Source organism: Sitodiplosis mosellana, unplaced genomic scaffold, assembly GCF_009176505.1.
Source record: "Sitodiplosis mosellana isolate CC-2019 unplaced genomic scaffold, AAFC_SMos_1.0 Smas_scaffold_6166, whole genome shotgun sequence".
Classification (NCBI taxonomy): Eukaryota; Metazoa; Arthropoda; class Insecta; order Diptera; family Cecidomyiidae; genus Sitodiplosis; species Sitodiplosis mosellana.
The window spans coordinates 2,300,251-2,314,508 of NW_022601407.1; the positions used below are offsets into that span (position 1 = coordinate 2,300,251).

Genomic DNA, 14,258 nt, shown 5'->3' on the forward strand with positions numbered 1-14,258 from the left:
TGTCAACAATTATGAACTCGTGATATGCTGGGTCAAAGGAAATTAATATGGTAAGCCATTAATTTAAACAAACATATTCGCCCTTTCCAACAACCAAAATCAGAGAAACATTCTCCTGTTTATTGGTATTCTAAACTTAAGAAGAACATACTCTCTTTTAACGCAAATTGAGGCTTATTATGAAACATGCTCGTTTTTATCAAAGCCACAAACAGTCAAAATACATACTCTGGTTTAACTATTTTCATGTGGAAAAAAACTAGTTGTCCTTTTTTGGAAACAAACCTTTTCAAACATACAAATCAAATTCCACTTTAAATCTCACCCAGTTCTATGTTGAAGAATGTTGAGAAAAAGTAAACTTTATCAAATTTTGGTATTCAGATGTTCCAACGTTTCTGTAGTGAACAATTCGTAGACGATTGTAAGAATGTATGCTACCAAAGGGTGTGCGCATATACATATCAAACCAATTTCTTATGAATGATAATTCATGTTTCCAAGATATCACTATCATCAGACAGGTAGTTACCCAATTTTCATCGTAAAGTACCGAGTGTGGAAACGTATGAATCAAAATAAAACAAGCAACATTCGGCGTAGACAAAATCCTTTTGAACAATATTTGTCAGCCAACGATCTTTCAAGATATTTTATTAGCTTTTCATACGAAAATGAATCGTGTAATCTAGAAACGTGAACGCGAATACGATAAGCCACCTTTGATTCGATATAAAGTGGTCATATTTATACATTATATAACAAACAATTCTCGGCGTCTCTCGGTGGTGTGACGAGCGTGAATTGAAACGTACACACACATATGTATTTGTTAAGATATCAAATAAAAATCTTTTGACTGTTCTTTTTCATCGCTTCATGTTTGTATGCGGCTGTTTGTTTGAACAGCACGTAACAGTTGTATTTTATTGCAACGATTCTCATATTTCTTTCACTACGGCCTTTGTCTTTGTGGCGCATTCAATTTGCTTTGCTCAAAAGAACAAAAACAAATTCATCTACGCATAGCGTACTATCTCTCCTACGGAATTTTACTTTTATCGTAATTTTTACGGAAAAGAGGCGTCGAGTAACATCTCATGCATTTTATGACCAAATATATTATGGGGATCATTTGGTTGTGTGCTTCTTGGCTGAAATCTGTGAAGTAGTAATATTCTGTGATCGTCTGCTGCATTGAATGTGAGAAACGTTATCGATGTGTTGACAAATATACGATATTTTGATAAACGATACAAGGCGGCCGACGAATTTGCCGGCAAGACGGCGTATTCTATGTACAGCAACTAAAATCTGTCTATGTGTGTGTGTGTGTGTGTGTTTATATACAAAACTCAAAGAAAATCGATCACATTTTGCATTGCGTACTACAAGTTCAATTGTACATTCAGAGACGGCGGCGGCGCTGGGCTTAGATATATCACAAATAAAGGTTTGTTGTATTTCAGGAGCACGTGTGTCTAGCACGCGGCCGTGAATCACATTGTAAATGCTTTTACACAAAACGTACATTCAAACAACTTGAGAATGCTCAGCATTTTTTTCTGTATTGCGGGCACATCAACCCATAGGCCTCTCCGTTTAAACACATGCAATTTGCAATGATTTAAGGTAAAAAAAAACTTGATTGTAATTTAGCAAAAGCGCGTGCTACACAAAAAATAAAGTGCCAAGAACAGCAATACATAAATCGAAACGATGCAAAAGACACGGTGAAGCGCTTACAAAAAACCCAACAGCAAAAATCGTACGATCGCGCGAAGGAAGAAGAAGAAGAAGAAAAAGGAAGTGCAGAAAGAATGTGAACAACATAAGAAACGGCGTCCCAAACGTTTGTTGGCTGCTTATATACACACGAACTTTGCAGCACGTCTACCGTCTAAATGCATCGTTTGCTCATCGAATTCTAAGAAATATTTCGTGGATATGGGTTCTTTGGTGTGTGCGTGTGTTTTTTTTTGGGTTTGAGATAACTTGAAATGACAACCGAAAATCTTCTTGACTTGTGAAATATTTCACAAGTCATAACAATATTGTGCTACTGCCTTTGCCAATTTGGTAGAAAAAAATCTTGTCCATGGCCTTAGAAAAAGCAAACTATATTAGAATACTTACATTCGAATCTCAACGATATGAATAATTTTTAATTCTTTTCATTCAATGTTGGTTACTATGTGCATGCGAAATATATATTGCCGGTACGTTTCTGACATGCGCACTGCGGAAAATTTAGTATGTGGAACATGTCTTGAAAATATCAAGTTGATATTTATTTTTCATCAATCGATTTGTGCATTGCCTAATTTATTTCAGTACATTGATGCGAAAACTACTCTTAATTTTTTTTTTAAAGCAAACACAACATCATAGATTTTCGTATTTTTCATTCCGCCATTCAAACGAATCTAATCCAAGAGAAACGTCGAATACATTCATAAGCACTCTGGACACTGAATTCATATTGGAATATAATTAACGCTATTGCACGCTCAATACAGCGAACAAGGCATCCCTTCAGCGCGTAAAACATATTTGTTTCCATATAGCGCCATCTGAAGGTCATGGCGCCCATGAATTGAATATGATTGAATATATATTCTATACTGAATCGACGACGTTCGATTTATTGAGAAAACATATATATACATAAATATATATTCGGCGTGTAATAAGCGTAAAAAAAATCCCAATATGAATTCAGCGTCCAGAGGGCGTAACTGTGTATTGGCCAACATTTTGATTTGCGCATGTGAGAATAAAATGATCATTGACAATGGTCAATTACGACGGCATATTATTCAACAGTTAACGAACCATTCAAGAGTATTATTGATATTAATATTATATCCTATCATAGAAATGTGTGGTTTTTTTTTCTCGAATTTCGCTTAATGATTGTAACATACAATGAAACCGTATAAAATGCTATACTATAAGAAATATGCAATAGAAAAAAGACAGTAGGGTTTCTTTTTGGGTCGTGTGTGGAACTCATTTGTACTGAGTTCGAGTGTGCTGCTAATCAACATTGTCTTTTTTCCACTTCGTCATTCAAAAAGGTTTAAAAATCTCTTGTGAAAAGTGGAACGTTTGAAATCTCATGAGTGATATATGTATATGCAGCTAGTTTTATCCTTCTTTGATCTAAATTTAGTCCCCGACGATTGGTTACATCAGAAAAAAAATGGTCATTATTCAAGGTCGGTGCGCATAAGGTAACCGTTTGAGAACAGAATGTTATTTTATCCGATAAATAAGTGTTTATTCGCGTGACTTGAAAGCATATCGTGGCGTTTAATTATTTTGTCTGGAGTGTGAAATGGTTCTGCGTATATATGACTGGCATTTGGTCTGACCAACACTTACACTTCGCGATGATACTCATGACTGTGTTATCAAATTTGTCAATTCATGTCGCTTAAAAATATTGATACCATGGAACAATTAACCCTCAACTGCATGAATTTTTCCTAGGACTGGGAGTACTGGTATTTGGTTGATTTTTGGCCATAGATAACGAAAAAAATATTCATAATCCTAGATTTCCCATGGTTTAGTCAGGAAATGCGATAGAAATAAGTCAGAGAACAATGAAATCCATTGTTTAAAAGTGTCAAAAATATGTCTAATTTGGAAACCGAATAATTTATTTTGTCAAATTTTCGTTTTCGTGCACATTTTTGTTTATAACTCACCAATCGTACGACATAGACAAATGACGCCAAAGACAAAAATAAAGAAAAAACATTGACAAATAAAAATTCTCCTTGAAGCAATGTCATCCGCCGTACGATTCACATTATACAGGTGTTTAAATGATGCCCGCCAAAAGGCGGGCATATGCAGTTGAGGGTTAACCCTTTATGTATCACATATCGGTTCCTAAAGTAACCAGATACGCCAGACGCTATAGCTATGAAACCACTGAATATTTTTGCATTCTTGTTTGGAAACAAATGTAGGGAATTGAACTAGCTTTCATTTGATACTTTACAGGCTACAATTGGTTAGCTGAATGGAAAGTTTTTTCTGTTCATGTACTGCAGCAAAAAAAAGCGAAATTTTCCCTCCTCTTATCTTGTGGGTTTTTACATTCTTTTCAATTGTCAAATTAGGACTCGTAGAACCAAAACACATCAATTTAACTTTCTGCATCATTAGTTTTATGAAATTTAATTTTTTCAAGCTTTTATAGTGATTTGACACTTTTGACTCTTTTCCGATTTTCTCGACAAATACGCAATTTTTCAAAAATCTAAGTATGAGGTCTTTCTCTATTTATCGTGGCACAAAACATATATCAAAATGATTCAAAAACAAAAAATTGTGCATCAAAGGGTTAACGGAAAAAAAACAACAACAACAACAAAATAATATCCTACGATCTAATTGCTTCTTCGAAGGTGAAATGAAGAAAAAGAATGGGCGCTGTAATAATTGAATTATTCAATGATTGCTTGCGAACAACTTCTATCATTTTCTATTAATCAATCACAGTGCATTTATAAGCTGGTTGAATACGTTAAGAACCCTCCTGAAGCGAAACGAAAAAGGAACAATATCAAAAGAAGACCAAAGTGAAAAGAAGAGAAGAACAGCGCACAGGCATAGAAACAGCAAATCAAAAAGAAGGTCAAGACACAAACTGAATATCGTTCGATTTTTTTTTTGTATTAAATGCCACCGCACTATTTTCATTTAGTATTCAATATTCAACTGTATGTTGGCTGTCCTGTGTGTGTGCGCTCTGTGCGCGTTCTGTGTGTGTTGTATGGTGCTGTGTTGAGCGCGTGTGTGCGTTGTGTGCTTTACGTATACGTGTATGTATGCAGGCTAAATATCAACAAATGTTTATGTAGATCAATCGACCATACGATACAATTGTCAGTATGAATTAAGTGTATAAATGAAGCGCGCGCCAATATTTCAGTTCCCACAGATATATAGATTACATGATCGGTCCCGCACTGCTACTACTGTCTTTGATCGAAAGCGCCCGCAAAACAGCTTGCGATACACATATATACAATTACTTCCATTGTGGATAAAACACTTGAATTGAGCATGGTGACTAAGTTTTAACGTCAATGAATCGGCATAATTATAATTACGTTTATAGCGTTGGTGCGACCGATATGTTGCCAAGTTGCTATGTGCAACCAAATCGACAACCAAATCGACAAACAGTCTTTAATTTGCGATTCAAATCAATCGAAAGCGCGAGCTACCAATACGTATTTTTGGTCAGTCGAGACCAAACAAATACACAAAAACACTTTTTCTTTCCTCGGGTCTAAATTTATAATAAGAGAACTGGATGCGGTTGATCTGAAAAAGTTCCTAGTTCAATTCTCTACATGACAGAATCGTTCGTTTTCGATTCGGCGTGTTCCATACACCGAAAGTCAATTGATACCACATGTCATGCATGACATCACTTTTTATTTTATATTTTGCAATTAGGAATTGACTTATTAATTTACAGCCGGCCGCTTTGGTTTTCCCGTGATCATTGGCAACAATATATCACTCACTCATCACAAATGAATATGACATCACTTCATAACAATTTCGGTTCATACCGGTAATGTTATCTGTATAAATCAGGTTGCTAATATCTTAAGCAACATACCAGGACTATGCAATGTTTTCAACTTTCGAAGAAAATAAATCTCTTGGTAGGAATTCGATCGAATGCATACAAATTATGGTCATGATATTGTTAATTACTAACGTATCCATAATTTGAGGGAGACAAATCATTCACACTAACACCCTTCCATTTATTAGAAGCAGTGTGACTCTAAGAAATACAAGTAAAACACAAGACCCTGGAATAAAACAATATCCATACTGAGGGGTTGATCAATTTACCAATAGTTTCTTTTGTGGTGTCTGATTCGTCATTTCGTCAATAAATCAATTAACATTTAATTTGGTGTCGAGTTTGTATTACATGCATTGTAGAGCCATATGCTGCATTTGTCTTACTTCCCAATGTAGGCGTAAAATCGCGTAATGAAAAATAAATCAATCGAAATTCAAAGTTTTCATTTAGTTTTCTCTTGAACTGTTTCTATCTAATTTAACTGTTCAATTTGTCTATGATCATGTATTGGACAGAATCTGTTGCGTTAACAATGTAATTGCATTATTTTTATAAAAATGACAGTTTGCATTGGTTTTGCTTTCTTACTATCTGTGGCGTTGTGGTACGTGTTATGGGTTTGTTTATATCGTAATGCTTTAAAGATTTCATAGATTCCTGGTAATTCTAACCTACGTAGTAATACTAGAAATGGTAAAACATGAGAATAGTGACTTAATGTAGATTAATCGATATTGACTATTAATTTGAAGATGAAGAATATTATTTTTATAAACTTTAACGACCAAATTGACAAGTTATCTCCAACGGAGATTAGGTGGTTGAAACCGGAATGAGGAAGTTAACTCAATATTTTCATAAAAAAGAATAACTTATGTTCTTGGTTTGGTAATCGTATCTTCAAGTTAGCCAATTGAAGAAGAAACAAAATCCAAAGAAAAGGTAGCAAAATGTGACTCATTTATTTATCTAGTATTCACAGTTGACACAATGATTCTAGCAATGTTGAAATTTGACACTTAACTTTGTTTTAGTACCATTTGCTCTAGAAAAAGATCAGAAGTTGTATAATAAATACATGAAGCTTTGATTTTTGATTTAGTACATTTTGAACTTTTTCTAGTACAAATGGTACTCAAATGGATTTTAGTGCCAAATTTCATATTGCGGTTCTAAAAGTTAGAACCATTGTGTATACTGTGTTGTGTTCATTTTCCTCAAGTGTTCACACCGAAAAGTAAATAAATTCATTATATAGTGGCAATTCTACAGGGTGATTCATAATTCCATGCTAATCTCTCTACGACAGATTCCTTGGCTCATGAGGAGTGAATTATTTCAAAATAATGCGTTATTAAGGTATCGTTTTTTCATCATAGATTGAAAGATCGTAAAATTTCAGGCCGGTATGCCCATTTTCAGAAACCGATTTTGCCGCTAACCCAAGAAAACTGCGACCCAAAGGTGTCATTAGTACCCATTTTTCGAAGGTTCCCAAATACCGGGGCATAACTCAGAAACTATAGAAGATATCGGTTTACTATCTATATGAAAATTATAGAGGGCGTCAAAAGCAACAACTTTGATTTGTTTACTTTATGAATTTCACCTGTAGATGGCGCTCGAAATCAAAATTTCTAATTTAGTAATTTTTACTAAAGTAACGGTATTTTTCGATTCAACACATCAGCCATACGCGAAAACACATCAACGATTCTTGTTATTGACAGTGATGAAATATTAACGGTTCTGCGTGAATGCATTCGTGTATTTAGTACGCTCTATTTTCTAATTCGAGCATTTGTTTTGCTTTCGCCTTGTCGTGTGTAAGTCATTAATCATGTGATCTCAGTCGGAAAATTAATTTCGAATTCGAAACGGTTTGCTTGTTATGACACGTTTTTATTGTTTTTGTCAGCACAGACATCCATGTATCTAGAAAAACAAAGCAAAGTGGGCAACTCACTGCCATTTCGTATAGCACAAACATCCAAACCGCCACACATCGTTGTTTTACAACTGAAAATGTCATAAAATTTCGATGCTACCTAGAAAACACGAACTTGGAAATAGGCATATGCCGTCAAATCACGTCGCATCTCAGCAACAATATATCCTTGATTGCCCAGTAATAATCGCATATGAAAACATGTTCGAATACAAAAAAAAAATATATATATGAGTTGATGTATATTTCGACGCTCATAATCACACAACTTATCATGAGCGTTGATGGGTTCTGTCTAGCTAGTTCTATGAATTTAAAACAACAGGTTTTATGGCATTGTTGACAGTTTAATGAACACATCAAAAAGAAACGCGTCACCACTGATAAAATGACACTTTGAGAACAAAATTAAACATTTACGCTGAAAGAGAGTACTTTTCGTCCACCACAAACTTCTACGAGTAGAGCAGAAAGACCTAGAGCTAACCATTCAACTTGATTGATTTTAGCTCGGCAGGTGTGTTTCATTGGAAAGCTGAACATTATATAGTAATACTTCAGGCGTGAATTAGAGTTGTCACCGCAAATTCATAGAAAGGAAATTATTTTTGTTCTTTCGTGCAGTTAGAAGAGTCATTTTTCCTATATTTTGTGTGGAATTATTTAATTCGATAACTGCTAGAATGAGCCAACTCTTGAGAATCCACAAAGCGATAATTCCCACGCATTGAAATATTTCGGGAGCGGAAGAACATCTGGTCTGATTCCCATACAAAAAATGTAAGAAAAATGATCTGATCGACCAAACAAGAACGGAAGTGTTGGGATAAGGTCAAAAATCCATAGGTGTTGTACTTAAAAGTTTCCTATGCGAAATTTCTTTTTGTTACTATTTTTGCAAACAAGCGAACGAATGAACATGCGAAAATGTCATGTTCCGTTGACAGCTTTAATGTGAATAATGATTATGTCCTGTGTATATAAACTTTGTTGTGCGTGGAATGGAACATAATAAACAGACAAGCTAATTTTGTTTCTCGAAACACCCAGAAGAAGATCAAAAACCATATTATGTTCAAACCATTTCAAGACAAATCTTGTCTTTTTTGAATTATGTATTCTCCTGCAATCTAATTGGAAGCGTAAACAACACTCTGTCTTTTTAAACTTTACTCCCGAATACTCACAATTTAGTTAAGGAAAAATAAAATCATAATCAATAATGAGAAATAATTCAGGTGAGTTCTAAATCGTGAACTTCTTGAGTCGACCTCGTCGGTGTAACGCTTCATATCAATTTCTTAATTATATTTTATCCCGAATGCATGCATCGCGAATGAGAATGCAAAGAAAGCAAAAGAGAGAAAAAAATGCAAGAGAATTACAAACGTAACGCAGAAGTACGACAAAGAAAGACAAAGAATATTACAAACGTAATACAAAAAAGAAGCATGGTGTTTACACTTACATACACTTCCACCATGAATTAGCTATGAAAATGTGCAATGTCGCCGCCACCGCCGCTAAGGTTGATGTTCTCTTTTCTATTTTTGCACTGTGAGATTTTAATTAAAATTATGTGAACAAGCATTTCAGTGTTGAAACTATTTAAAGTTTCCCTATTGTGTGTGATTAGCAATACATGCAAAAAAAAGAAGAAGACTTGACTCTGGTGCAAACACTGGTGCAATTCCAAGCGAAGAACAAGCATCTGTGAAGAAGACAATGGATACAATTGCATAATGGATATGTTGTTCGCTTCTTTTTTTCCTCCTTTGCGTCATATTAACGATAGCACGAAAATAGTGGGTGCATTCCGTACCAATGTGTGTGAGTAAGACTGAGAAAATTCCATGGAATGCGGGACGATCGACTGAATTTTATTTCGTTATGAAGTAACATATATCAAAAATTAGTTTCAAAATTGAGAGTGTCTAGAACATAATATTTGAACTTTGGTTTTTGATTTATTGAGCTAAGAAGTGAGAAGAAGAACAGATCGATTGAGTGCGATCAATTGATGAACTATGACTTATATGCTTACGCTATCAGCGGCTAAAGTCAATGCCCCAAAGAATTTCTATAACACATTACCATAAAATGTGCACGCATTTTATATCATTAGATCCATTTATTTGAGGGTAAAACGAAAGATCGTGTGCAACGAGCGACGAGATGAAACAATTTTTAATTTGTATGTGATCGGTGTTATCATGTTGCGCCTCTTCTATCTGTTGCTGTTGTTGTTGTTTTTTTTTTTACTTTGAAACCTGTATTTTTGGAATTATGTTAAACGCATAGTTTTATAATTAATTATAGCATGAAGCCGGCAAGGTGCACAAGACAAACAACGAATAATAAAAACAAAATTATGCATAGAAATACGCGGAAAATGAGTTCAAATAATAGCATTTCAAAATGAAAACAAAAAGAACGAAGAATGTTCTCACATGTCTGCTATGCACATTTTGAAATGGTGAACTGCAATGAAAATTAGAATTGGGTACAAAGAGAATGAAAAGATAACACGCTCAAGTAAACTGTACATCAAGTCTATCAATTTATTATCAGGGTAATTGAAGAAAAGAACGTGCAAATTGGAATCCGAATACTAAAACTGGCAACGAAATATTTCATATGTTCCATTATAATGAACACAGACGCTGTTGAAGTCATGAATTTGGTTTCAGTTTTGGTTTGTTCGGAAAATACACGGAAATGTTATCATTTAGCTAAAAGTTGAAATTATTTGTTCAGTAATCACGGAGAAAAGAGCGAATGCTTCTCCAAAAAATCCTGATTATTTTGGGTTAGAAGTCCTTATTAATCATTATCCTAACTCGTGAATGTAATTCTACTGCACTGAAATAATTTTCGTGTTTGAGTCAGTAAGTTGATGTTTTTCTTTCTTGATTTAAAATAGATTTTTCTTCGATTACGCACAACTGTTCTGGTTGACAGATATCCAATCAAGGGTAAGCTGCACGAAAAACAAAAGTGGTTGGCGCGATATATTAATAGTCATACGAGAAAAATCAGCTCTGTGAAAGCTAATTCGTACGAATTTAGAAAATATTTAATGTTCACTGAATATTGTTCAGACATGTAGCTCAGATGTGGCATTTAATAATCTTTAGAATATTACTGATATGAAAAGCTATAAGAATTAGCTAACAGAAGCTATTTTACTGTCATTTTTTGTTGTTGGAAAAAACATAAAAATTATTGTCTAATCGCAATTTGGGTTCCTACTCGAAACTTCTGTGTAACAATGTTCTTATTTTTACGAATTACCAAACCCACAGACCCGACACTTTCTCCTAGATAATTACAATTATTATTAAGTGCATCATCAACGCCAATCTGCGTTGGTGGCTAAGACAATTTTTTTTTGAATATATGATTGAATTCGACCAACAATTCGATGATACTTATTTAATGCGTTGTATATTTCATTGTGGATGCCTTTTTTCAATCGTCATATATTATGTATCCATTGAATTCTCGATCAATATGCTCAATTCTTTTCAAAATGGGGACATGAATGACATAAAGATAAATTTATTGGTTTTGTTCACCCCATGAAAGCCAACGAAGCCTATGTTGCTTCAAGAAAAATCGACCAATATTAAAGAAAAGAGAACTTCATATAAAGGCGTTCATAATAGATGAATCGAATGGAAAATGCAAACAGCATTCCATTTGTATATGTGGTAAAGAAAATAAAAACAGAAACCGACTCAAACCGGGAACCAGTGCATTCATACCAGAAGCTAGTCCATTTAGACTCACAGAAAAAGTATTATAATTCACTGCAAAAAGACTATATATGTATTTTGAATTGAACGAGTGTCGTTCGCACCATGAACTGTAATTTATTTATGTAACCGCATGTTGAAAGGAAATAAATAGCACGATGAATATCCCACTAGAAGACATCTTTAATATGCATTGCTTGAATCGGTAGCAACTGGACTTAGTCGATTCCATATTAAACATTAATAAAAAATGCAATAATAGCAATAGTCCTGGGATCTACGTATATATAACCGGCTAACAACACATTAAATATTAATAAAAACCCTTATTTAATGTATTTAATGTACACAGTGTGAATGTGTTAAGTTCCCAATTCCATAGAAAGGCCGTACTTTTTCATATGACTTTGTGTGCAATATCCAAATAATATACCGAATACCAGTTGAGTATAAAACCATGTTGTCATACGCTTCATGCGTATCTCATTATGTTGGAGACCAAATAATGAGGGGAACGAATTACAAACCCCGTAAGAAATTTCATCCGCACTTCCTGCAGTGCATCAATTGACATCGACAAATTGTCCGGCAGATTGAAACAAAACCCCAATACAACTGTTAACATTATGTGTTTCTAGACCCTAATATGCAGGTTGACAACACGCTTTAATCAAACATAAAGGTCGATTAAAGTGAATTTATCTGTCCCATCTTCCACGTTTGTCAACAGTTTAAGACAAAATGTTACCATTGAACCATGGATAAAGATTTGATTGGACAAAATGCTAGATTTTGCGGGTGCACAAATTTCGATTTGAGTAAATGTTTAATGATCCGTATGAAACGCGAAAATTCCCTCAAAATATCAAAAACAGTCTATTCGGTAGTATTAGAAAGCAAGCTAATAATACATTGGAACCCCTGGCAATTAGTTGGAAAATCCAATAACGGCAAACCAGACATTGCACTTTGCGTGATTGCAAAAGAGCACTGGCATTCTACCTTTTCATATCAAGCACTGTGATCTGAACGAAAGTTGATTTTTGGAACTTGTTTTTCATTCACATGCAATAGTCTCATTTATTTACACGACTAATATTGTACATTTTTTATTAGTCCGAACGAGAAACTTGTTGTTTTCGAAAAAAAAAAATTGTGATAAATTTTCAGTAAATGTGAATGTGAAATGAAACTCTTTCGAATTTAGAGATAAAAAAGTTAAGATGGATTAATTGGTCATTGCAGGCCAAATCGTTTGGATTTAAAATGATTTTTTTCTCCACTGTATAGTGTACTATGTACACTATCAACACACTATAATATTTGACTGAATTAATCTAGCGCTTGGCATGGTTTGGCATGGAAGTAACAACCTCAGCAAACGTCATGGTCATGAAAATGAATCGAAGATTAAGCTGACTTGAAATCACGAGATTTAGATTTGAAACGAATGTTACGAATATAGCGAATTCATCACAACTTGAACAAATAAAACCAAATGAAGTCAAATAAGCAAATAACATTGAATGAAATGAGCTCAAATGAATGGTTCTGGGCCTCTAGTTGAAAATTCTGCATACCATATAAAATGTCAAGCATCTTTCTCGCCGCCGCGACGAAAAAAATTAGTATAGTTCACATGTTGTCGCGCACTGTGCAACACACCAAATACAACAGACTATGATATGCAATTCAATACGAATTGTGGACTATCGCTAAATATGTGGCGCCTCTAGGACGACCAATAAATTTATCATGTCTGCTTTACGTTTTTATTTTTCTACGCAAGAATACAGCAATTGTAGCGTAAAACCAGCCCGACAACAGCGATGCGAAAATTGAAAAATACGCGCGACAAACGGAGAATAGTTCTACTTGGTCGCAATTTTGACCAGATTTCGAGACAAAATTAAGTGGTATTTTGGAATTCAATTTTCAACCATCCCCGAATTGCCTACATAGGCGAATCCCCAACATCTATATATCAACGTATATATAATACAGTCAAACAGTTTTGAGCCATCACGCATTGACCATTTTTAGTAGATCCGTTAACATATTTCGGACGCAGCTAGACACTTGAAGTTTTGAACATTTTTCTCCACAAAACTGTACAAATATACCCAATATACAAATCTGTGTCACATCAACAGAAGTGTTAAATGCCATTTCGATCAATTTTGAACGGATAAAAAAGAGCTTTATGAAAAAGATATGACTCATTTTTATCAAATTGACATGTCAGAATTGGAATTGAGTTAAACTTGTAAAAACTGTATTAAATCATAGCGTTATCGACCATCCCAAAATAAATCTTTTTCTAAGCATGTCATCATTTAGGTTCTATTAGTCCCCTCTTTTTACCAGATATGATAGCTTTAAATAACACAATATCATATATGAAAACATTTTCATCGCTCAATTTATGTCATGCTTAGGGAATTGTTCAACCATAAGATTCCAGTTTCCGATGTGAAAAATGCTCGATTTCACAATATTAAAGTGATTTAAAAAAATATTGATAACTGTAGCAAATTGCATACACTGTCTTCAACTAAATTGAGTCAGGCCATTGAAAAAACAGTCAGAGATGAATCTGTATATTAATGATGACAATCGAACGAAGAAATCAGTCCTATTCTAACAATCCCATCATTTTGTTTTATCATTTCAGTTAGTGCGCTTCTACCAGCTATTGATTTATTGGAGGCACTGGAACTACCAACGAATCATTCTCATTATATCGGAGTGAGCATAGCTCAAGGCATGGAAAGGCATTTATTAGCTTTCAAACTTGGTAAGAAATTTCACCCAAAACATTTTTCCGAATAAATTGGCAATGTTAACATTATCAAATCATACTATCTATTGGAATTTGGCTCTGAAAAACGTCATTCGCTAAAGCGTCCCTTGACAATGTTGT

At 34.3% G+C, this 14,258-nt stretch overlaps 1 protein-coding gene across 5 annotated transcripts in view; it reads left to right on the forward strand.

The window, feature by feature from the left end:
* LOC129575031 (protein kinase C-binding protein NELL1-like) overlaps positions 1 to 14,258 on the forward strand; it is a 49,390-nt gene that overhangs the window by 13,379 nt on the left and 21,753 nt on the right. For all 5 annotated transcript variants that reach the window (XM_055457824.1, XM_055457827.1, XM_055457828.1 and 2 more), the window contains one exon: positions 14,010 to 14,132. In XM_055457824.1, coding sequence (XP_055313799.1) covers positions 14,010 to 14,132 — 123 coding nt within the window. The remainder of the gene's footprint in view (positions 1 to 14,009; positions 14,133 to 14,258) is intronic.